This window comes from Lepidothrix coronata, unplaced genomic scaffold (genome assembly GCF_001604755.1).
Source record: "Lepidothrix coronata isolate B3197 unplaced genomic scaffold, Lepidothrix_coronata-1.0 Scaffold237, whole genome shotgun sequence".
NCBI classification, from domain to species: Eukaryota; Metazoa; Chordata; class Aves; order Passeriformes; family Pipridae; genus Lepidothrix; species Lepidothrix coronata.
In genome coordinates this window covers 108,705-133,374 of record NW_016690417.1, presented here as the reverse complement: position 1 = coordinate 133,374, position 24,670 = coordinate 108,705, and the positions used below count along the sequence as shown (strand labels likewise).

Sequence of the window (24,670 nt, the reverse complement as noted above, 5' to 3'; positions counted from 1 at the left end):
ACGCTGTGTCTCACCTAAAAAATCCACTGCGCAGGCTCGAAGGGTTAATGACCTTTCCCAAATCTTCGCTCGCGAAGACTGGCCATTATATATATTTTACCTTTGGGAGTCCAGTAATAATCGTACCCATTCTGTGTGGGGAACAGGGGAGGATGATTTTCCCCAGCCTTTCACCCCCCTTTCCTCCTTCGGGCCTGTTACAACAGCTTTTGAGATTTTTGAATTCCTTTGGATGTTAAGGAAAGCATGTTCTTGTTGCTAAGTCTGCCAGGTGTCCTCAGTGCAGTCCACACCATGTTTAGAGTCAAAGAGATTTCTAGGAAGGTCATTCAGAGATCTGCCCCGAGGGTGGCTAGTCATGAGTGGCATGGAATGTGGGAGAAAATGGGCCAGCTTTTGGGGAAATTCTCTGCTGCAATGGTTTGGAAGTTCACCCCTGAACAGCTACCACACCCTGATAAAGTGGCAGAATATTTGAAAGGAGAATGCTGTGGCAACTCCAGAAAGGAGCAACTTATTGCAGTGTGTTAGGCCTTGGCTACTATTTGAGACACTCTCATCACCAGACAGCACCCTCAGGGGGAGGAGGAGGAAAGCAGAGCAACAGCCACAGTGACCACTCAGACTGCAGCTGAGCCAAAGGAACAACCCATGCCAGTAGCAGTCGCCCCTATACATGAGAAGAAATCCAAAACCAAATCAGTTTGCTTAGTGAGGCATGAAGAGGAAGTAGGGCCCTCAGAACAGGAGGAAGAGGCAGGGCCAGAGATAATCACCCGATCCCCATCCTTGGGTGACCTGTGAGATGTGTGAAAAGATTTCGGCTGCTAGTCAGGTGAGCCCCTGGTGACCTGGTTACTCTGGTGCTGGGCTTTTGCGGCCCACAATATGAAACTAGACGGCAGTGAAGCCAAGCAACTGGGATCCCTGTCCCAGGATGGGGGCACTGACCAGGGAATTTGGAAGAGGACAGAAACACTCAGCCTCTGCCCCAGGGATGGAAACACAACCTCACTATTTGCATGGACTGATCCAGACTGCACTGGAAAAGGGTGAGGCTCCAGAACATTTGCAATACATTGATGACATCATCACAGCCGAGGAAATTCTTGAGAAAGGGGAGAAGATAATCCATCCTCCTGAAAGCCGGTTTTGCCATAAAACAAAGTAAGGTCAAGGGACCTGCCCAGGAAATTAAGTTTGTAAGGGTAAAATGGCAAGATGGGCATTGTGAGATTTCAGTGGATGTGGTCAATGAAATACCAGCTGTGTCCTCAGCCACCAGCAAGAAGGAAACGCAGGCTTTCCTGGGCGCTGCGGGTTTTTGGAGGATGCATATTCCAGATTACAGTCAGATTGTCAGCCCTCTCTATCTTTTGACCTGGAAGAAAAAGCATTTCAAGTGGGACCCTGAACAACAACCTTTTGAACAAATTAAACAGGAGGTTGCTCATGTAGTAGGCCTGAGGTCAGTCAGGACAGGACAAGATGTGAAAAATGTGTTCTACACCGCAGCTGGGGAGAATGGCCCTTCCTGGAGTCTCTGGCAAAAAGTACCTGGGGAGACTCTAGGACAACCCCCAGGGTTCTGGAGCTGGGGATACAAAGGATCTGAGGTCTGCTACACCCCACCTGAAAAAGAGATCCTAGCAGCTTCTGAAGGAGTTTGATCCACTTCAGAAGTGATTGGCACTGAAGCATAGCTCCTTCTGGCACCCCAACTGCCAGTGCTGGGCTGAGTGTTCAACGGGAAAGAGCCCTACACACATCATGCCACTGATGCCACATGAAGTGAATTGCTCTGATCACACAGCAAGCTCAAATAGGAAACCCCAATTACCCAGAGATCTTGGAGGTCATCAGTAATTGGCCTGAAGGTGAAAATTTCAGAGGATGAAAAGGTGACACGTGCTGAGGAGGCCCCACCATATAATCAGCTACCAGAAAATGAAAGGAGACACGCTTTCTTCACTGACGGTTCCTGCTGTATTGAAGGGACATACTGAAAATGGAAAGCTGCCATGTGGAGTCCTGTGCAGCAGGTCACAGAAGCTTTTGAGGGACAAGGTGGATCAAGTCAGGTTGCAGAGTTGAAGGCCATCCAGCTGACTTGAGATATCACTGAACAAGAAAAATGGCCAGTGCTCGACCTCTACACTGACTCGTGGGTTGTGGCAAATTCTCTGGGGGGTGCCTGGACCTGTGGAAAAAGACCGGTTGGCAGCACAGAGGGAAACCCATCTGGGCTGCTGAACTGGGGCAACTGTGCCCAGGTAGAGTAGCTGGCTGTTAAAATACATCATGTAAGATACACAAGTACCCAAGAGTCGGGCTACTGAAGAACATCACAACAGACAGGTGGATTAGGCTGCCAAGATTTAAGTGTCTTAGGTGGATCTGGACTGGTAACACAAGGGGAAATTACTTCTGGATCAGTGGGCCCATGACCCTTCAGGTCATCAGATCTGCAACATCCAGATGGGCTCATGATCGAAGGGTGGACTTAGCCATGGACATCATCTCCCAGGTTATCCGTAACTGTGAAACATGCGCTGCAATCAAGCAGGACCAAGTGAGTAAAGTCTCTGATATGGGAGGCAATGGTCAAAATATAAATATGGAGAGGTCTGGTAAATTGATCATGTCACACTCCTACAAACCCACCAAGGCAAGTGCCACATGCTGACAGTGGTGGAAACAACCACTGGATGGCTGGAGACACACCCTGTGCCTCACACCACTGCCTGGAACACCATCCTGGGCCTGGAAAAGCAAGTGATGTGGTGACATGGCCCCCAGAGAGAATTGAGTCGGACAATGGAACTCATTTCAAAAACAGCCTCATAGACCCCTGGGCCAGAGAGCATGGAATGGAGTGGATGTATCATATTTCCTATCATGCACCAAGGTCTGGTGCATGAATTGTACAACGGACCGTTAAAAACCGCATTGAAAGTAATGGGTGGTGGGACCTTCAAACATTGGGATTTGCATTTAATGAAGGCCACCTGATTAGTTAACACCTCTATCTCTACCAGTCTAGCTGGGCCTATCCAATCAAAACCTCCACATACTGTAAAAGGTGATAAAGTCCCTGTGGCACATATGCAGAATGCGTTAGGGAAGATAATTTGGATTAGTCCTGCTTTGAGCAAACGCAAACCCATCGGATTGTTTTTGATCGAGGACCTGGGTGCACTTGGTGGGTAATGCATAGGGATGGGGAAACACAATGTGTCCCTCGAGAGGATTTGATTTTTGGGCGAGCACAGTCTGTAATGTTGAATTGTATGATATTGGTTGCTGAATGACGTTGCCACTGTGTGCCATAACCACCATGGACAGTGAGGGCAGACTGCTCTAAATATACCAGTTGTGAGCTCCTGATACAGCTTGAACCAACTGACAGCAGGTCTTCCTGCCCTGGAAGACATAAGGACGGATAGAACCCAGAGTCCTGGACTAAATGAACTTAACAGACATCTTAGAAAGATGGTCTTTGACTATGGAATTTATACCTGTACTTCTCTGTACATTTTTATATGTACATAGTTGGATGCTATAGAGGTAGGCATGGATAATGTACAGGGTGAAGAAATCTTGGCCATGAATAGGGTCAAGAAAAGTTGTGTAGGTACATAGGTACCTGTGTGCGTGTCCTGGTTCCGGCCAGGACAGCAATAATTTTTTGCAGTAGCCACGAGGGGTTGTGGCTGAGGCTTGGATGTTATTCTACACCATGTCGTGTCACTGGGGGGTGGGGAAGGGACTATTTTGTTACTAAAATTATTGCTGTTACTGTTAATTTTCTTATCTCATTGTTGTTTCCAGTTAATTGTTCTTATCTCAACCTTTCCCTTACCTCCAATTCTCAACTCCATCCCCGATGCAGTGGGAAGTGGGAGGAGAAAACAGGGGAGCAGAGAGCGGCAGTGTGGTTTTGGAGGGTCTCGGTGGGGGTACTGAATTTGGGAGTACCATTCCTAAACCATGACAGTTGATTAAGATTTGGTGGCTGTTTATTCTGTTTGTATGTAGATATTGGTAGCCCAAACCTAATCAGTAGAATAAGATAATCCTCTCTTGGTTTTGACTGCCCATCAGATTAGAAAATCCAAGCATTTGTACAATACTTAAGCACATTTAGCTTTGATATTATCTTACTGCCTGTATTGAGAAACTGAAAAAAAAAAGTGCCTTTTAGCAGCCCTTTTGTATATTAGGGAGAGGATTAATACCAAAATACATTTGTATTTAACTATTAGTGTGTGTTTATCAATGTCTTGTGAATGCACTTTTTGGAGGTGCATCCACTATGTGAATGCAGCAAATTATAAATTTCTAGCTGCAGCCTGAACTGTTGATTCTTTGTGCTGAGCAGTTTTGTGTGTCTAGGTCTAACAAACAAGCCATTAGATGATCAGAGAACAGAACAAGAAATTCCTGGAGTAAAGCTGGCAAATCCAGCTGTTCTACCAGCACCCCAGAAAGCAGATGCCAACCGTGGAGACTACCCTGAGCTTTCGCCGCAGGTACTGAGAGAAGAAATGAGTTTTATAAAGCTACCAAAGAACTTGTGAAGGCTGCAAATAGTGCTTGGTTCCAACAGTTGTGGAGAAAGGAGTTAGAACTTGCAAAAAAAAGTCTACTCTGGGTGGAATGCTGGCCTTTCAGGAAGGGCTTTGGTGTAGCATTTCTTGCTTTATCTTTTTCATTTAAGTGTTCTGTATGCTATTTATTATTCATTGCTCTGCCCGGGAGTGCCAGGATTTTAGGTCACAGTGACCTCTTACTTGAGGCTTCACTCGTGCTGTGATTAATTTGTTTTAACTTGGGAGTGCTCTGGGCATCAGTCTCACTGTTGTGAGGAGCCTGGAGTCGTGGCTGAATAGGAGACATGAATGCAGTTGATGTCACAGTGAATCGGAGCAGCTTTTGTGAGAGCTTGAGAAATAGCAGCAGGCAGAGCAGATGTTAGGAGTGTTTGAAGGGTTATGTTTGTGGGAGATGCAACGGGAAAGGAACATCAACTGACTGTGGATTAGTGCATTAGGTCTTTAGCATACTTTCTATTCAAGGCAGAACTTGCCTGCTGATATGATAGCAAAATAAGATTTATCTGAAGCATTATTTAATGTTGTTGAGTGAATATCGTTGACTTATGGTTTGAAATTTTACCATCTTTATAACATACCAAGCACATATTTTTTTTTTTCTTCTCCCAGAAGCAGCCAAACCCACCTCATGTTCGTCGTGGTCCTTCCAATCTTCAGATCAAGGCACCACAGAGGGACACAAGGCTGAAGACCCGACACAGTACCATCAGGGCTGTAGAAGGGCCAGTCCAGACTGATAAAGGAGAGAAAACGGAGAAATCCATTATCAGGTAGAAATGTTTCAAGCAAGCTACAGTGTTTCCCCTCTCCACCAACATCCATTGAGTATTGGAGTGATAATTGTAAGGGCTTTTTGTTTTGTGTCTGAGGTGGTTTTCTTTCTTGTATTTGTTCTCGAGCCTGGCCTGATAACTGCTGATATTGCTAGGCTGACAGATTTCATTTCAATGAATGTGCAGCTTCTCTGATTTTACTGTTTGCATCACACAGCTGCAGAGGATTTGGAGCCCTGCGAGGCTGGCTGTATTTCTAATGCACTTAGATGCTCTTAATGCTCAGGAGGATTCTTGGTGTCCAGAGGTTTCTTCTGTTTGTTGTAATAAATATTGATGTACCGGTATCGGTACAATTGTGCTGCTACAAGTGTCTTTGCCCAGGCTTGGAGAATGATAGCAGTGTCAGTACTGATTAGGGATTGGTGCCACTAAACACAGTGAACCCAGGCTAAACTGACAGAAACCACAGATGTGTATGTAGCTGTGTGTATGTGACTGTACACAATGTGCTTACTCCTTTCTTATAAACAATTTCTCCTACAATTCAGAGACCCCTTATACACATCTAGTAGTATCTTTTGTAAAGGGTCTGTGCTGCTATGGTTGTAGTTATACCAAGTTGTTTCCCAAGATGATATTGATTTAAGTGGTTTGATTTGGGAATAACTGAAGGAATGTAACATGGGTATACAAAAGACTACTAAAAGTTCAGCAGATATTCTTCAGATTTGGAACACTAGGCTTGGGATTTTTATGTGTTTGTGTCCTGTTCAGCACTGGCTCAGCTGAGCTGATCATAACATCAGAACTGTGCCTGCCTCAACATTTTGGCTGTTGGTGTTGTCTTAAAGTGTTATATTGCTGTGCTTCTGCCTGTGCTGTAACTCATAGAATTAAGCAACTGATAACAGGAGAATTTAGGATAGCAAGGAAAGCTTACTGAAGACTAGTTACAAATTTAAAGAATGAAAGTAAGACATGAAATATGGGATTATCTAAGTCAGAAGATATGCTGACTGTAAACAATATAAACTTTAAAGGTCCTGTAAGCCTAGTTCCTTTAGGAAGCATATCAATGAGCTCAAAGGCAACACATCTGTATACTAAGTGGTATGATCGAGATTGTTTGATCTTGATATGAACTTCGCTTGAATTGAGGTCCATCCTGAAAGACTTTTCCTTCATGAGGTTTTTCACAAAAACCTGTAGAACTGATTTATGCATCTGTGGTGGCAGGGAAGGCTTGTGACCCCATGATAGCAAAGCCCATACTTTGAGCAGCTCGTCCTTTGTGCTTCTTCGTGATTTTTTGGTGATCATCATTTGTGTGGTACTATTTAGTGTTAGTGGCTGGTGTGGCCGTTTCAGAGCCGGTAGATAACAAATTACTTGTAATGCAGCATTCTCAGGTGTTTTTTATTAAATTCCATTGCCAAGATGTTTAATGAGATTCCAAGAGCTTATAAGACCCATTTCTTAATACAGTAAAATTTCTCTGGTGCAAATTTCTTTCTTTGAACAGAAAACTTATCTAGTGGACAACACTGTTATTTTGATCCTTGACACAAAATCCAACTTTTTTTTAATCAAAGTATCATGAGAAAAAGGAAATGCAGAGATAAATCCCATTCATTCACATGACTTTCTGTGACCAAAATAAGTCTTAATTACAGTCCCTTGTATTTGCAGCTGGAGAGGAGCAGTGATAGAACCTGACCAAAACACTGAACCTCCATCCAGTAAAATAAAGGAACCAGAAAAACCTTCGTCTGTGGAGGCTGAAGACCAGAAGGAACCAGGTAAATAGTACAGTTAATTATACCTTTATTTCTGTTCGCTTCTATGGTTGAAATTGTGCGAATTTTCCCCATGCACATGTATTTTATTTATTGTAATTAAAGGAAACAAAAAGTTTAGGAAAGATTACTTACCTAGAACATGCAAGCCTTTCAGTGTCCTTACTCCACCATAGCAGTCTTCATGCTCGTTAGCCTTCAGAATCTGAAAGTCTTTGAATTATAGTCTCTGGGACGAGGCACATATTTCAGGATAGGATAATCTAAGGAGAGAGGTTGTGAAAGAGACAGCTTCCTTTTTCAGCAGTGGTTTTCCTTTTGTTCTCCAAATACAGGGAAGGTGACTTCCTCCCTGAACTAAACTGAACTGTTTTTAAGGCTCACCAGAAAGCTGCAGAAGTTGTTTTTGAAGTTGCTGCCCTTGTGGAGCGAAGAACCTGTTGTTCCTTCTTCTGGGTTCAACAAGGAAGTTCTGGTGTGATAAACATGGTGTATTTCAATGTGATGTATTTGCACTTTCGCTAGCTGAATATTTATGGGGTTAGCTTTGCTGCTTGGTGTTTCCCACTCTAGAAGTCTTTGTTTACAATTTTGAAAAATTTCAGCTAATGGGCTTGAAATTTTCCATGGTGGATGTGTAACATAAAATTCATGTGATGGCAAATTGCAAGCAAATATCAGTAGAATTATGGAGAAAGACATGGCTTTGCCAAGACAAAAAATGTAAATTTTCTTCCTCTTTTGGTATTAAATGAAAAGTTCAAAAGACATTCATTTTATAGAAGTGGTTTTAAATTTAACAGAAAGCAATGACTAAAAGAGGGAAGATGAAGAAAAAATGGTGTGTGTTGGATCAGTTGAGGATTGTATTGTTAAGCATATGTATTTGGCAGCTGAATTACTGTGGATCTTAATTTGGTATTTCCTGACTTCAGCTCTTTGAGCTTTAGTGATAATCATCTACAACTGTACATGTGATTATTTTAATGTTTTATTTGAAGAAGTGACAATTTTGTTGCCAGGGAGAGATATCTCTTTTTCCACCTGGCTGAATTGCTGACCAGAAACAACTGACTGGTTATTCTGTCCTGAAAAGAATAATATGAGGATGGTTTTTCCATTGCACGGATCAGTTAGTTTGGAAGAAAGTTAATTTTGGGTAGAATGCAGCAAAATGGTGCTTGGTATAGCTGCATAATGCCCTGCAGAAGTCCTGAGCAAGGTGCTGTTTTCCTTTGCAGTGCCCATAAATGAGCGGCAGCTGGCTGTGATCGAAGCCTTCCGCCATGCCTGGAGAGGGTACAAGGATTTTGCCTGGGGCCACGATGAGCTGAAGCCTTTGTCCAAGTCCTACAGTGAGTGGTTTGGACTTGGGCTTACCTTAATTGATGCCTTGGATACCATGTGGATTTTAGGCTTAAAAGAAGGTAACTTTTTTTCCTCCTCCGTTTGTTTCCCTCTAAAATAATTCCTTATATTATATCCAGGCAGTGCAATCTTCAGAGGTCTTTGAGGGGAACATTTTTTACGTGTGACCAATAAGTTTAACTTTCCTGTGTGAGTAAAAATATATATATATATATATATATATATACACACACACATACATATGCATACACACACATAAATATGTATAAAATATTTTTTAAAAACTCCAACTAGATTAAAGGACATTGTTTTTCTTGCAGTAGAATTTTGAGCCAGAAAAAGAATATTCCATGGTTATATACAACAAGAGACGCAGTGGATATATCTGTAAGGAATCCATGGGTGGAGAAAGGGAGCACTCAATACCTTCTTCCTGAATTGCTCTTCTGTCTGTATTTTTGAGAGATACTTTGGAATTGACTCACTTTAAAACAGATTTTAAAAAACAAGCCAAAATTTTTGCAATTCTGTTGCAAAAAACTTAAATGCTTAATCAGTATTTAAGAGGAATTTTTTGTTGTGTGTTTGGCTTTTTTTTTTTTTTTTTTGGTGCTGCAGGGCTTTTAGTGTTATTTAAAAATTTCTGGAACTGTATTTATTTAACCTTGGTAGATAGCCTCCTTTGTAAACTTTTATTAATCATGCAGCTTTTTCTGTTGAGATAGAAAGAACAGAGCTGCTAGTAAGGGAACAATAAATACTCAGTCCTTCATGGTTCTCTCTCTTCTACCTTTGAAGTTTGCATAAAGTAGAATTTTCGTTTGGTTTAATATGTCATGTGTGTGCAGCTCTAGGCCTCAGCAGGCTGTCTTGAAGTTTCATCAAGTTATCAGTGTGTTGCTCTTTTTTTTCCCTAAAAAATTAATTGCAAATTGAATAAAACTTTTAAAATAAATTATTAGTAATTTAGATGTGCTGAAAAAGGGTTCTTGGTGAGGAGTTCTTCATATTTTATAGCAGTTCTGCTGGTTGCCCTAGAAAGCTCCTGAGGTATCTTCTGAATAACAAATGCTATGTAAATCAAAGTTTTCTTTGAGGCTGCCAATCTTTTTTATTAGCTGATGAATGCAAAAGCTTCTGTGGCAGAGGACTCTGCCTTTGCTGTTCTGCTGCTAATAGCCCTAACATCTGTCTGGGAGATTTTCTGTGGTTCTTAATCTGCTCAGCATCCAAGACTAGAGGGCACAGAGGCATCCTTTTGCTTTAGAGTTTATCTTCTGTGAAATGCCTTCAATTTCTGGGAAACTGGTTGTGCTGCTGCTTCTCACAAGAAGGAATTTCTGGAGGCTGTGAGATTGTTCGAGAAAGCCCAGCCCTCACAATTGGAGGTTGAGCAGACTCACATGCACCATGGAGATAGACGCTCTGCCAACGCAGTCACTGAGTGATGATGCTGCTGCTAAGCTGGCTGATGAATCTAAAATGACTTTCTTTTTACGTTCTTTTTTTTTAAATTAGTAGTGTCATAAACAACCATTTTTGTTCCTAGAGAAAAAAATTTTGTGTATTAAGTGCTGAGGCAGGAAGCAGGCTCCCCAGGACATTGCTAGGCTAAAGGTGTTAATGGCTGTTAACTGAATATGTTGTCTATTGTCTTGGTAGATAACAGCTTTAGCTGAAGATTTAATTGAAAACAGAAGGCTCTGTGAAAGTGTAACTAACTGTCTGACAAGTCAAATAGATGGATTTGAAAGACTTAAATTTCTGGTTTTTTTAAATAAAGACTTCCTCTATACCTTCTTTTCTTAGACTATTAAGAACTTTCTATTTTGGTGGATATTTCTTCTGTATGCATCTGTGGTGTGTGCTGAATAAGAATTAAGCCAGGATGTGCTCTTCACTTTAGTTTTCCACCTAAAATGATCACCTCTGTAGACAGATATAAATAAGTGTCTGGGATATATGGAATACTCATATCTCTAGTTGTTTGAACATTCCAGAAGTTCATAAATGAACTACCTTTTATACTTTGCAGAATTTGAAGAAGCAAGAAAATGGGTAGCAAATGATTTAGTATTTGATAAAAATGTGGATGTGAACCTGTTTGAGAGCACTATCCGTATCCTGGGCGGCTTGCTGAGCACCTACCACCTCTCTGGAGATAGCCTTTTCCTGGAAAAAGCTGTGAGTGACAGGCCTTACAAATGAAACTGGGTTATGTATTCCATACTGGACAAAGTTGAGGGAAAATTTCTCAGGAAGTTAAATGTTTTTTAAGAATTTCATATTTAAAGTGGTGGGAAAGGGATTTACCATTAAGCTTTTAAGCCTGCACCTCTCTTTGCTCTTTGGATGACCTCAGAGCCTGGCTGTGTTTAGCACTTATCCTTGTATGCCTGCTCTTCTGCTGATGAATGGCTGACCGTAATAAAGTTCGTGAAACAAAGGAAGAAATAAATGCTTGGCAAAGGGTAATAATTGTCTTTTGATTCCCTCTCTGTGTGTCTTAACAGCGTCAGCCACCTCTTCAGATTAGCTAGATGCAGTTAGTGACTGCAGACTTGTGTCATGTGGCATAGGGATTGCAGCCTCAGATGAGGCCTGCAGTGCTAGGGACAAGGTAGAAACTCTGCTCATTACTATGAATAAGTTGATGACCATTTTAATTCTTTAATTGCTTGCACCATCTAAAACTAAGCTGCTGTTCTGTCTTTTTCTGTCTGCTTGGTGAAGAAAATCTAATGGGGTGAGAGTGTATATTTATTTTTTGTTTTGTTTGTTGCTTTGTCCTGTGCTTATGGGGTTTCTCTAGAAAGACATTGGGAACAGGCTTATGCCAGCATTCAAGACCCCCTCCAAGATACCGTATTCTGATGTCAACATTGGCCGGGGCACTGCACATCCTCCTCGTTGGACATCCGATAGCACTGTGGCAGAGGTGACCAGCATTCAGCTGGAATTTAGGGAGCTCTCTCGTCTCACTGGAGATGAGAAGTTTCGGGTATGGAAGAATAAGTTGATGTCTCTTTCTTTTTCCACCTCCCTGCAGCTCCACCACTGACTCTTATCAGTACTCATGGTCTCTGGAGTCTCTAAGTTACAATAAATAAGTTGTGAAACTCTAAATGAGGAAAGAAAAATAAACAAAATGTCCTGATTATTTTATTGAATACCTAAAAGTAGTAGTGGAGATGAATAATTATTTTTCTTTCTCAGAAACGGCCTTTAGTTAAAAAAAATAAAAAATTCTGAGTGTGGTTTCTTGATGCCATTGTCTATACGCAAAGAAAAAAACTGTATTGTTGCCATCCAAGGAACTAAAATATGACTCACTAGATAAGAGTCTGAGAGCAGGTCACAGTATAGGGAAGAGTAATTTCAGAGAAAATAATATTTTCCACTTTTCTTTTTGTTTGCTGATATGTTTTATTGTTTTGAACTGTATCCACAGCTCAGTTTTGAAGAATGCAGTTATTTAAGGAAGCTGTAGCTATTGCGTGATTCATGTAGTTGTTATTTTAGCTGGACTTCTACTTTGTAAAGCTGAGTAGATCAGATCATAGTCCTGTCCCATAGTACTGGCTTTCAAGTAGGCTTACCTTGAAGGAAAGGAAACAGTTATAAGTATTTCAGAGTACTTAAATGTACCCAGAACATTATGTTTTGAGAGTCCAAAAGTTTGAAATCCTGTATTGAAATATTGCTCGAGCTGAACTTTATGTCCCTGATGCTAATTTAGGTAAGAAAAGTTAGAGATTTGTTACTGGCCTGTAGTTACTAGCTACAGTTTTGTGCATCATTTATACCTGTAATATATGTTTGCCATTTTCTTTCTTGTAGAAAGCTGTAGATGAGGTGATGAAGCATGTTCACACACTCTCAGGGAAAAATGATGGCCTCGTGCCTATGTTCATCAACACCAACAGCGGGCAGTTCACGCACCTGGGGGTCTACACTCTGGGAGCCAGAGCTGACAGCTACTATGAATATCTGCTCAAGCAGTGGATTCAGGGTGGGAAAAAAGAAAATGAGTAAGTTCTTTCCACTTCTCATATCGGTGTGAGAATTAGGTGAGCTGTTTTGTTGTAGTGAGTTTGCTGCTTAAAGAAAAATAACGTATGTCCCCAAGAGTTAAGTAAACATATCACTGTTTTTAAAAGCAAGCTAAGCAGCAAGAGGGACCTGTGGTAACTTCATGTAAAACCAGTAGGAGAGTTAGGCTTAGTCTCAAAACTCCTTCTCCATAGAAAGCTTTTCTTCCTCAGCTCATCAGATATAAGGAGTGTGACAGCAGGAGATGAAAATTAAGTCTTTGCTGTAGATATGGAGCATAATTAGACACTTCTGAAATACTGCTGATACTTCCTTTCACCAGCAATGTCTGTGTTTGCTCTGGGTTTGTTAGTGAAGGGCAAAAGGAGACTGAAGTTTGATGTCTGTGTAAATCTTTGCTTTAATTACAGAATCACAGACTGGTCTGGGTTTGAAGGGACCTTACAGCTCATCTCATTCTATGGGCAAGAATACCTTCCACTATCCCAGGTTGCTCCAAGCCTCATCCAACCTGGCCTTGAATGCTTCCAGGGACAGGGCAGTCACAGCTTCTCTGGGCAACCTGTGCCAGGGCCTCACCACCCCGACAGGGAAGAATTTCTTCCTAATATCCAATATAAACCTACTTACTTTCAATGTAAAGCCCCTTTCTCTATCACTACATGCTCTTGTAAAAAGTCCCTCTTTCAGTCTCATATGTTTCTTTTGTCTGCACTGCAAAAGTGGAAGAGAAACTTTACAAGGAGCAGAGGAATTAAAGGTGTTGAAAAAGAAGGTTTCCTCCAAAACAAGACAAAAAATCCAGCAGTTTTTGTCTGCATTATGAGATAATTATGTTGGACTTGTTAATTTTGAGGGGTTTAATGCAGAGAGAGTGACAACATGCCTCTTAGAGGCTTTTCTGTGTATCAGAGCAAATGCCTTTCAACAAACAAAGTTTTCTCACTGCTTTTTCCAAGCTTTACCTCACTGTAAATGGAGAATCAGTGTTTTTGGGACCACAATGGCATTTTGTGAGCCTTGCAATGGAAAACAACAGGTTGTTTTCCACATGAAAGTTCTTGGAAACAAAGGAAAATCAAATTAAATACTGTGAAACAGTGTTTCACAGTGAGAGAGGTCAATTGGAAAAGATTCCTCCAAGTCGTTGAATCTCCATCTTGGATGGAGATACTACTGCATCTTTGGATGAAGGTACTAAAAAATTGCTTGGATAAAACCTCAGGCAACCTGATGTAACTGAATCTGCCTCAGGGCAGAGGGATGAAGTAGAGACCTCCATGAGGTCCTTCCCAGCTAGATTTTCTGTGATTTCAATTACTTTACTTCCAAGGATTTTTGAAATAATTTTTGGCTATTGCCTAGAAACAGTTGGGGATGTTTTCTTTAATACATAAATAAGGGTTTACTTTTTAAAATATTGCTACATGGTAGCAACAACCAATTAACGTCCAGTTAATGGTGACTTTGAGGGTTTTTTGGTCAGTTTTCACATTTAGTTAAATATTATTCTTTAGACCAAAATAAGAGTCTCCTAAAGGATTGTGGTGATCAGCTATAATGAAATATGTTTTGACTGTGTGTACGTGAACCAACTGGGAATGATTTTAATTCACAGGCTGTTGGAAGACTATATGAGAGCCATAGAAGGGGTGAAAAAGCATCTTCTTCAGAGATCAGCCCCCAGGAAGCTTACTTTTGTAGGAGAGCTTGCTCATGGCCATTTCAGTGCCAAGATGGTAAGAAATACAATTGCATTTAAAAAAAACAACAAAAGAAAACAGAAAATCATGACAAAATTTAAATAAAACCCAACACATGGCCAGGCAAATGCAAAGCTTTTCCCTCTTTAAAGGAAAAAACCACCACCCTAAACCAACAAAAAACCAAAACCCCAGACTATATATACATACACATCTGTCTCTCCAGTGTGATGGCAGTGCTGAGTAACTGCTTTGTACATACTAACCGCATGTGCAAACCAGGGGCCTTCTCTTTGAGTTATTCTAGTAAACCTATTTATTTTCCTCTAAGATTGAACATTGTGGTGCTGGAGTTAAATTTTCTAATTTTCGTTCTCTTTTTTTCTTCTGTTTTTTTTGGTCATGAAATTCCAGTGTCTGAAGCTGCCTATTTCATGTATTATTAATTTTCCATAATTCAAAAATATATGTGGACACTCGCACACCCGGCTTTTCAGATTTGCCTTCAAAAGAAGGTGGTGATCTAATATTGTGTTATGGGATTAAAAAAAAAATCTGATAATTTTGGAGGCTTCTGTCCATTCATGACTTTTTTTCTTTTCCTACTGTAGGGTTCTTGAGTAAAACAGTATGCTGTTTGCTGTGGGGAAAATTGATTAATCCTAACTCCCTGCTCTTAATATATGCATCCATACTCTTTAAAATGCATTTTAAGATCTTGCAGTTAAAGATCTCATGCAAGCGTTAAAAATCTCATGCAAGTGCAGATATGGTACGTGCGTGTGGCTTGTCTTAGAGGCAAGTGATGTATTACTAATGTAAGTGATGTATTACTAATGTAAGTGATGTATTACTAATGTATGTGTAGCCTTATCTTTTTCAATACCTGAAGTGAGCTTTAATGAATTCTATTACTTGTTTGGTTTCCTGATGTATATTTTTTAGATCCTCGGGTCTAGTTTTCAGCATGTTCTTGGATCTGAATTTCCCAAAAGCTCTCCAAACCTGCTGTGAGTGACACCAGAGTCTAGGTAGAGGGGGCTGCTCCATCCCAAGATGGGACAGAATTGAATTGAGACAGATAGATTTGGTTTAGGCATCTCCATGTGTCAGTACACTTTCTTCTGTTCCAGGGAGTTAGAATTTTGGTATTTAATATATTATTACTTGTTGAAAGGCTGGACAGGTCTCTTACCCTGGCCAGCTGGAAAAGTGGGGAATGTTTGGCTCTTATGTTTATGTTTACCTTTGCAACCGTCAGCTTTCCTTTAGGACTGGACAAAGCTTTTGAAGGTTCATACAGGGGCATCAGAATGGTTTTACTATCTTTTTGGATGACAAGACCTGAACTTTCATTCGGAATGAAAGAATGATTTTAAAGAATTATGATTAAGAATCATTTTAAATCCCATATGTGTCATCAGTCTGCAGTTCTTACAGTCTTATATCAGTGGTGGACTAGCCCCAGAATGAGGACAACCAAACCTTTAGGTGGTTCTGCTGACTCCCTGGATGAGCTGATATGGAACGTATTGTATGCTTCTGGTAAACCAAAAGACAGTCTCCTCCCCCTCACCCTGACCTGAGACCTTTTTTCCAGAAACTTGTCATAGAAACACAGTCTGGGATGTTTTCCAGTTTAATGATTTCTCTAGTAATGCTGCTTGCCTCATGCTGCATTACATTAGACTGTTAACAACTTATCCTCAAGTTGTAGGTACCAGAAATGTGTTTTGAAGAAGAGAAAGAATAAACCCAGACAGACAGAGATGCACGCACACACACACACACACACACAAATACCTGTTTGATGCATAACTTCTCCGCAGTAAGAGTTGTCTTGTCGTGCAGGATCACTTGGTTTGCTTCTTGCCGGGTACTTTGGCACTAGGAGCCCACAATGGACTGGATGCTGATCATATGAAGTTGGCTGAAGCCCTTATAGAAACCTGCTACCAGATGTACGCTCAAGTAGAGACAGGCCTGAGCCCAGAGATCGTACATTTCAACCTCCATGCGCAGAAGGGCCACAAAGATGTGGAAATCAAGGTGAGCAGATAGCTGGCCTGAACTCCAGTTCCATGATTCCTCTGTAGCTCTGTTCTGCTGTTGAACTCCTGGTCAGATATTGGTGATGGGGTCTGTTGTGGAGCAGTTAATTCCTTTGCTGCCTTGCCTTCTAGCTGTACCCTAGGCTTTGGTTTTAATTACCCTGATAGTGTATTTAGAAGCTGAGTTATACATAGCAAACTCTTAGAAGTAGATGGAGATGGGAATCATTATCTTTCTCCCTGCATGTGTCCTTGAGGAAATTCCCTGTCTGAAGTACTCTTGCCTTTTTTTTTTCTTGCAGCCCGCAGACAGGCACAACTTACTGCGACCAGAAACTGTGGAAAGCCTTTTTTATATGTACAGATTCACTGGTGATAAGAAATATCAAGACTGGGGCTGGGAAATCTTGCAGAACTTCAATAAATACACACGGGTAAGGCCAAGTGACCTTGTTCTGTCAGGACTTTATTTGCTCACTTGCTTTCTAACACCAACTTTGGAATCTTACTGTGTTTCAGGATTCATCAGAGACGTTTGGGGAAATTTGTAAGAATATACAGAAAAATTTGGTTTCTTACAGTTTGAGATACACTACTTAGTCCATATAGGGAAAGAACTTGCATTGCATTGATTAAAAAGTGGAATGTAGAAGCTGTAGGCAAGACTGCCAGAGTGTCTCTACATCTTGGAAGCTGTTTCAATCTCTACTGTGGTTGCTTTTAGAATTCAGAAGTTGAGAAGGACCTGGCTGGATTGAATGAATGCTCTGATTAAAGTTGCCAAAGAAAAAAATGGGCACAAAATGGCACTAATGGTTTGATAGAGGGGTTTTGTATTCATTCTGACTACAGTGCTGGTTGAGATATCACTGATATGCTGTGAAAGTGTGGCCTAGATGCCAGTGGTCATCAAATGTCCATGGTCTGTTCTTAGAAGAAATGGGTATGGGGCTTGGGCCAGCTCTAACCTAGAAATCGCTAGTTCCTTTCTGTTTGTTTGTCCAGAAACTTCAAGGGGATGTTCCTTGTGATACCTCTTTAACTTAAGCATAGATGCTTCATTTTATCTTTGTGGTTTCTTTTAAAACGCATTGAGTTGGTGTTTTTCATAACTGAAGCTTTGTAAGTAAAGGAAAACCAAGTACAAAATTAAAAACATGCTGATCTGTTTCCTAGCACTTATCTTCTCCAAGTGCATCTGGATGTTAGGAAGTAAAAAATAATTTATTTTAGATTATGTAAAGATACAGATTTCTGTTTTGTTTTGTTTTGTTTTGTTTTTTGGCACAGGTTCCTACAGGTGGTTATACTTCCATTAACAATGTCCAGAATCCCAGTAATCCAGAGCCACGGGATAAGATGGAGAGCTTCTTCCTTGGAGAAACACTCAAATACATGTTTCTGCTGTTTTCAGATGACATAGACTTAATCAACCTTGACAAATACATCTTTAACACGGAGGCTCATCCACTCCCTATCTGGGTGCCAGCATAGACTCTGCAACACTGGACCTTTCAGTGGTGGCATTTTTATCTCCAAGTCACTTTACTTTTCAGGGTTTGAGGAGAGATGCTATATTGCACCTTTTTTGGCTTCAAACAACAAACAAAACCTTGGGGAAAGCATCTCTGGTTTGAAGAAATCATGTCAGTCTTAAATCTAATCCCTGGTTCTGGGATGAACAAACCGTGCCATATGAAGCTGGTTTCCCTAGTACTGATGACGAGGTTCAGAGAGTAATTGCAGTGTGGACCACGACATTCATGGGGCTCTGGTGACCCAGAACTCACTTATGTCAGTCTTACTAAATGCTCATTATATATTGGGAATGCAGCAAGTCAGCTTAGGGCACAGGGTTGTTCCTGGAGAGCAAGAATAAGCCTACAGTTTTTTGGTTTATTCTGGATTCACTGAAACACTGGATTACAGAGCCATTCCTTTGTCAGAATGTGACAGTGGTTCAGGTGGAAAGTGGAATAAACAAAAGAGCTGTAGTGCTGTCCCAGGTAGAAGCAAATCTGTCAGTATTGCTGCTGATACTCTGATCTCATTCCAAACTCACAAGCTGTGCTGCATCACCTTAGGGAGAAGGAAGAAGCAGCAGAGCATCCATTGTATAGGGTCTTAGTTTTTGTAGAGCACTTTGAACAGTCTGTTCAAGCTGAGGCTGAAATGAATGGTGAAAGGGAATTTGCTGCTGGTTTGGCTCAAAGTGGTATATAATTTTTTAGAGGTATTGCAGTTTTTTAACTTATCTGCAGGAATGCAGGAGATAATGTGAAATACAAGTGAAACTACATGTGCATTTTATATATTATTTGCATCAGTTAGACTCAGGTATTCTGACTGAAAGCTGCTTTCTGAGGTTGGGTACTGGGAAAGCTTGTGAGCACATTAGTTATCAGCCTCCTTCCATCCCTTCCTGTCCAGATATCACATCATGAGGTGTTTGTTGACTCAAGCTTACAATTGTACAGTACAGTTTATGTTATTCATAATTTCTTGGACTGGAGAAATTTTCAATTTTTTTTTTCCTTAGTAATACATTGGTTAGAAGTATTTTCGATAGTAGTGTTAAAAGCAGACAGTCTGAAAGTATTACAGTAATTTCAGGTCCCAGTAGAATTAGAGAAATCCATTTCAGTTGCTTGAAGACAAAGCAGACCCAGGTTTTTTAAGAATCTTATTGGAGCCCTGGAATCTTTCATTTTTATATGTGCAATAGGTTTTAAACCATGAATTTGGAAATGAGCTTTCTTTAGTGCTTGTCCTTTTGGATTTGTAGCTTCTTGGACAGTCCTGTATTCACAGATAAGATCTCAGAAATGTGCTTGTTCATATTTCTGGAAGAGGTTTTTCTCGCTGAAATGCCCTTTCCCCTGTGGCAGTGGGTGTGATGGGCACAACCAGGTTTGTGGTGGCAGCAGGGAGATCCAGTCTCCACTAACACCAGCGCCACTGACAGAACTGATTGAGTCTGACTGGAATGGCTGAGGGAGGTATGTGTATTTTATAGTAATTAAAACCTTTGATTTGTAAAGTAAGATACGTCTTTGTTTTATGCTGATCCATTTTGTTTGCTGGAGTTACAAGTTACCCTTGGGACCACTATTTAAGTCTTTTAGAGAATATTTATCATTCTATGTACTAATGATGGGTTATGGAAATGAAGAACTCTTACAGATTATTTAATGCACCTTTTGTGTTATCAAAGGTATCCTGGGAGTGGCAGGACAGAACAGGTCAGTGCAGAGTGCTAATGTTCCTCCCGCTCATTTGCCAGCAGTAACCCCTGCAATGAGCTTCTCACATACATGTGCAGTGGAATCCAGTCACTGTGGCCTTTGGCTGCACAACTGATTGGTTGCAAATACTTTTGTTTTCTTTGACACAACAGCAAATGAGGAAGGTGCTGTTGAAATGTGGGAAATAACACCTTCAGTGTTTTTGTTTGTGGAGCAGGTTTGTGCTGCTGAGCAGCTGAGCTTTGGCTAAAAGCTAATCTTAAAATTGGAGATTAAAGAAAAAAAAGATAAATTCAGTGCAACTACCCAGGTCCTGGTGACTCTTGTTGCTTTGGCCTTGTGCCTTTGACTGAAGCTAGTACTGAACCCTTAATTATGACTGTGCTATGGATTGTGAAACTTCTGGGGTTTGGTGTTTCACCCATACAGCTGCCTGATTGAAGAAACAGAGACATTTCTTAGGAAATGGAATACATAGAAATGCTTACCAAAAATGTTCTGTTCTTGAAGTCTTACATTAATCTTAATGTAATTGATTCTACAAATGGAACTGCGGGAGTCTGCATTATATTATTTTTGCCTTATGATTGGCTTGAGAGTAATAATTAATTTCCTAATGAGTTAAAGGAAGGGAGAGAAGAATAAATCATCAGTTTCCCAAACATATCTTATCTTTTAGCTGAGCCTGTTGGTCCAACTGATTTCTACGTAGTTCTTGTTGGGACATGGAATCTCTGCAAAATGTGGCTTTACTGTCCTCAGCCTTTAAACCTGAAGTTCATATTGTTCAGTTCTCGCTTCCCTTGAGAACAAATGCTTGTTTCACACCCCTGTATCACATGTGAAATGGCACAAACTAAAGAATCTGAACAAAGCTCACCTGTTCTCCCTGTTCTCTTGCAAAGGTAATTTTAATTGCTAATTTATTTTTACTTTCTTAACAAACTGTTGTGTCAGGTCAGTCTCTGAGCTCCACAGCCCATCTCTATTCCACGATGTGCTCCCCCAGCACAACAGAAAATCAAAAGTTTTCCCTTTGAGCACTCTGTGGTTCCTTGTTCCAAAGTCTGAACTTCCTGGTCCGTAACCCGCTCTGATGTTTCAGTGTACTGGGATGCTCCTGGCTGAAGTGGAATGTTGTGGAAAGGCCACCACTGAGCCGGGATTCTGTCCTTCTGCACAAAGAGCTGCAGTGGTTTCTCTCCAAGAGCTTGAGTGCCTGCCTAATTAAACTAAAACAACCCTTGGCCCCACTGCCTCTACTGTTCCCTTGGGCTTTCACTGAGGAACAGAGCCGGGCACTGGCAGAGCCACAGAGAGCTGCATGGCTGTAGAACTTGGGAGTCTCATACTTGGGGCTTTGAGCCACAGCTTAGGAAAAAAATACAGACCTGTTTGCTCGAAGAAAATTCAGCAGGTGGATGGGGCACAGTTAGCATCTAATCCCTGAACTTCTGAAAGCTGAATTCTCATTACAGGTGATAGAAACTGGCAGTTTTGCCAGGTCCCTGGTGTTGGCTGAGAGGCCCCCCCTCGTGTTTCACAGGACTTTCCAGTAACAGGATTTTCGCATTCCAAGGTTTCGCATTTTGCCAAGTTCAGGTACACCTGTATTTACTCCTCCAAATACTAGACAAAGAGTACACCTTGTTTCCAGTTCTATACCAGTGTGATGTTGGCAGTGATGAGGGATGAGAACAGGAAAGGTTTTTGCAGTAACACATTTACAGTTTTGTGAATTTCTCCTGCACTTTAGGACTTCCCTTCAGCTGTGCGCTCCTAGAAATAGCCTTGCAGGGAAGTCAGCTCCTGATTTCCAGTGCCACACTCAGTATATTTAACAAGACCAGTAAAACGGACAGGACAGGGTAGCTTCATGAAGCTTGTTGCTTCGAGAGAAAGTTTAAGATTTTTCTGACTTTGGATTTGGTAAGAAGGGCTTGGGGTTTTTCGTCTCTGTAATATTGCTGGAGATTGCTGTCCAAGTCTGGAGGCTTCCACTGAAATCTGAATTCCTGTTCTGTGTAGTGTTCCCACGTTGCTCCCACTCGCCACGTTGGTATGTGACGATGGAACAAACGAGCCTTTGTTCAACAACCCCACTGGGTTGTTGAGCATAGGGGAGGGGCTGCAGCCATGATCTGCTCTGGGTCTGGGTCACTCCTGCTGGCACCCCATTTTCCTTTTGTGGCCCTGAAGTTGAGCCAGGAGCAGTGTTCCCATGATGCTCATGAGCAGTGACTGCTGCTATGTGGCTGTGGTTCTTCCCTTCAGCTCAGACAGCACCACACAACCAGGGTTTTCCACTTACATCCCACGCTTGCTTGCCCAAGGCTTCAACACATTATGGATGTTGGTGGCACTGGTTTCAGACTTCTGCCATGGTTTCTTTTTTAGCACTGCTCATCTGTACTGAAAGTCCATATGTATCATGTTTATCTCTTTGCCATGGTGTCTGAAAGCCTTTTATTCATCCATCCATATCAATCAGTGGGTGTTCCTCACGCTAAGTGGATTCCTTTGGGGCAAGAACTATCTGTAAGAGGAAAATAGGAGCTCAGTGTAGTCCAGTATAAGGGGATTAAAGAACTCTTGCCCTTCTGGAAGGTCAGCAGACACCTGGGCCTCCTTTCCCTCCAAAGCCCAAACCCAACCCTGACTGCAGGGGTGACTTGCAGTGATTTCCCAAAAAGACTCTCCCTGAGCCTGGCTGTGTTCATGGACTGCTGGGCTGGTGTCACTGGGTGCCTGCTTGTGGGACTTAAGGGTACTGTTAGAAAGGGAATACTAGCAAGATGCAATCCTTGCTCTCTGCTTTTTTTTTTTTTTATTGTGGTGCTAATCCTGAATAATGCCTGGATACAGCAAATCTGAATTCCAGAACATTGAGGGCTATGAGCATGGAGGATGAACATGAGTTCAGCACCTCAGTAAGGCTGGGTGTGGCAGCCTTGTATAAGCCACAGCTGGAGCAACAAACACAAAGCCTAAGTTGAGCAGGAGCAGAAGGGATGGTGGCAACTCTGAGCAGGGCCAGTGGAGGCTTTCATCTGCATGAACAGAGGATTTGCGTCTTTCTGAAGATGTAGTGCCACTGGCAGGCTTACAGCAGCTTTCTTGGGGACTGGAGTTGACTAATCGGGTCTTCCATTTTGTCCTTCCTTTACACCTATCTGAAGCAGTTGACGAAGGAATGGATCCATCTGTTCCTGCTCTCTCCTGCATTTCTGGGGTGGGGGGTGGGGCACGAGCTTCCGCCTTTTGTTCTTAAGAACAGGGCAGAGGTATGTGGGTCCTGTGTCAGCACCTGAACATTGTGAAATACCAGCAGTGGCTCTGGGAAACAGCCCTCCTGTGACCAGGGAGGGCCCATCAGTGCAAACACTGACACAAAGCCTGTTTGGGCAGTGTCAGAGAGCTGAGGCACTGCTGTGACTGTGCTGCATAAGCAATGGAAACCTGTGGAGACACAGGAGGCCTCTCCACTGAAGTAATAAAATCACTGCAAAAATATTAAACTCTAGTAATCAACTGGCTGCCTCAGTTGATCCATTTACAAGTATGCTAGTAATTATTGGTGCATAGTCATTCCAGTAGGCAAGAATCCATGTTTCTGTGGATGAGTTACTGCAGTATTCCACCTGGGAAGGTGAGAAGGAACCCTTTTTTTCTTCGGTTATACATTCATTTATATATTCCAAGCCATGGAATTATATCACACACTTTAATAAACTTTGATATCACACACTTTAATAAACTTGTAATTTGTTTTAAAAAGCTCTGAAAATGTCTCAGTGGAAGTCTGCTTTACTGGTCACCAATACACAGCCCTTGAGTGGCAGCATTGCACACCAGGATTAGTTTGTGTAAGTCTTCATCTCAGCAGCTGGAATCTCCTGGGCAAGTTAAAACCAAAATACCCCAAACCCATAGCCCTGGCTGAGGCTGACAGTCTGTTTTAGATAACTGGTCACCAGTGGAGCCCCCTGTGTCAGTCATGACCATACCTCTGCTTTTCCACTAGCCTTCTAATACTTTTTCTCTAAAAATAATTTAGCTTCAAGCTTGAGGTGCCTCATGCAACCATCTTGTTTAGAGCTGTGATAGTGCTTGGGCCTTCCAGGCAAGCTTTTCTTATTCCTACCCATTGTAACAGCTCATTTCAAGCAGGCAAGCATGGACTCCAAACAGTGTGGTTTTGGCTGCAAGTCAGTGATTTGGCCTTTTGCTTTTCTTTTGATGCTCAATGAGGTGCAGGTGGGACACTTTGGAAAGGGGAATTTCCACCATCATGGCAGAGGAGAGAACAGTGTCCCACCCAGCCTGGACCCAGCTCAGCAGGCTGCTGTGTCCTGGGGCAGCTGCACCACCCAGGGGACTGTGGGGATGGAGGGGCTCAGAACCTGCACTGCCTGGGAGCTGTGGGGATTGGAGGGCTCACAGCTGGCTGCCCGCTGCAGCTCCCACGTGCTGCTTCCATGCCCACTCCTTGCCCGCGGATTTCACCCAGCCATCAATGATCTTGGCTTCCAGCCTGCGCACTTCCGTGACTGACGGCGGGTCAGCTGGGTTGCGTCCCCTAGGGAGAGCAAAGCAGCATCAGTCACTGGGCAGTAGCTCTTTGCCTCCTGCACAGACAGAGCCTGGAAACTGAAGGACAGTTATTGACTGGTTTGTGTTTCACATTTAGGCAGCAGCCTGAATGTGGGCAGGAGCCCTGAGCTTGCCCTTGCATCACTGGCTGCTTCCCCCTCTGCTCCAGGCCCGAAGGCTGATGGCTAATGCCAGGAGGCACCAGATGACTTCACATGACTGATTGCTGCAGGGTGTCACACACTTGTGCCAATCCCTGTGCAAGAACCTGATCTAGTGACAGTAGGTGAGCTGAGTGCCAAGTTCTGCACAGCCCAGCATCCCTGGAGGGTTGGAAGAGCTCTGTGCTGGGGAAGACTGCTCTTCCACATTGGGCTGCCAACAGCCTGGTATCCAGTCCTCTGTAAGTACTTCCCCAGTGCCGGGCACTGGTGAGGCTACACTTCGAATCCTGAGGTCCCTGAGTTTT

At 42.2% G+C, this 24,670-nt stretch overlaps 2 protein-coding genes across 2 annotated transcripts in view; one reads left to right on the top strand and one right to left on the bottom strand.

Moving 5' to 3' along the window:
- The window catches only part of MAN1B1 (mannosidase alpha class 1B member 1), a 27,899-nt gene extending 4,514 nt beyond the window's left edge, over positions 1–23,385 (top strand). Inside the window, exons 3-13 of the mRNA XM_017834636.1 lie at positions 4,396–4,532; positions 5,226–5,386; positions 7,082–7,191; positions 8,430–8,615; positions 10,592–10,740; positions 11,369–11,557; positions 12,397–12,587; positions 14,228–14,348; positions 16,164–16,361; positions 16,666–16,797; positions 17,654–23,385. Of these exons, the coding sequence (XP_017690125.1) occupies positions 4,396–4,532; positions 5,226–5,386; positions 7,082–7,191; positions 8,430–8,615; positions 10,592–10,740; positions 11,369–11,557; positions 12,397–12,587; positions 14,228–14,348; positions 16,164–16,361; positions 16,666–16,797; positions 17,654–17,857 (1,778 nt within the window). The 3' untranslated portion in view covers positions 17,858–23,385. The remainder of the gene's footprint in view (positions 1–4,395; positions 4,533–5,225; positions 5,387–7,081; positions 7,192–8,429; positions 8,616–10,591; positions 10,741–11,368; positions 11,558–12,396; positions 12,588–14,227; positions 14,349–16,163; positions 16,362–16,665; positions 16,798–17,653) is intronic.
- The window catches only part of DPP7 (dipeptidyl peptidase 7), a 26,386-nt gene continuing 25,057 nt past the window's right edge, over positions 23,342–24,670 (bottom strand). The window contains exon 13 of the mRNA XM_017834654.1: positions 23,342–24,187. Within this exon, the coding sequence (XP_017690143.1) occupies positions 24,046–24,187 (142 nt within the window). The 3' untranslated portion in view covers positions 23,342–24,045. The remainder of the gene's footprint in view (positions 24,188–24,670) is intronic.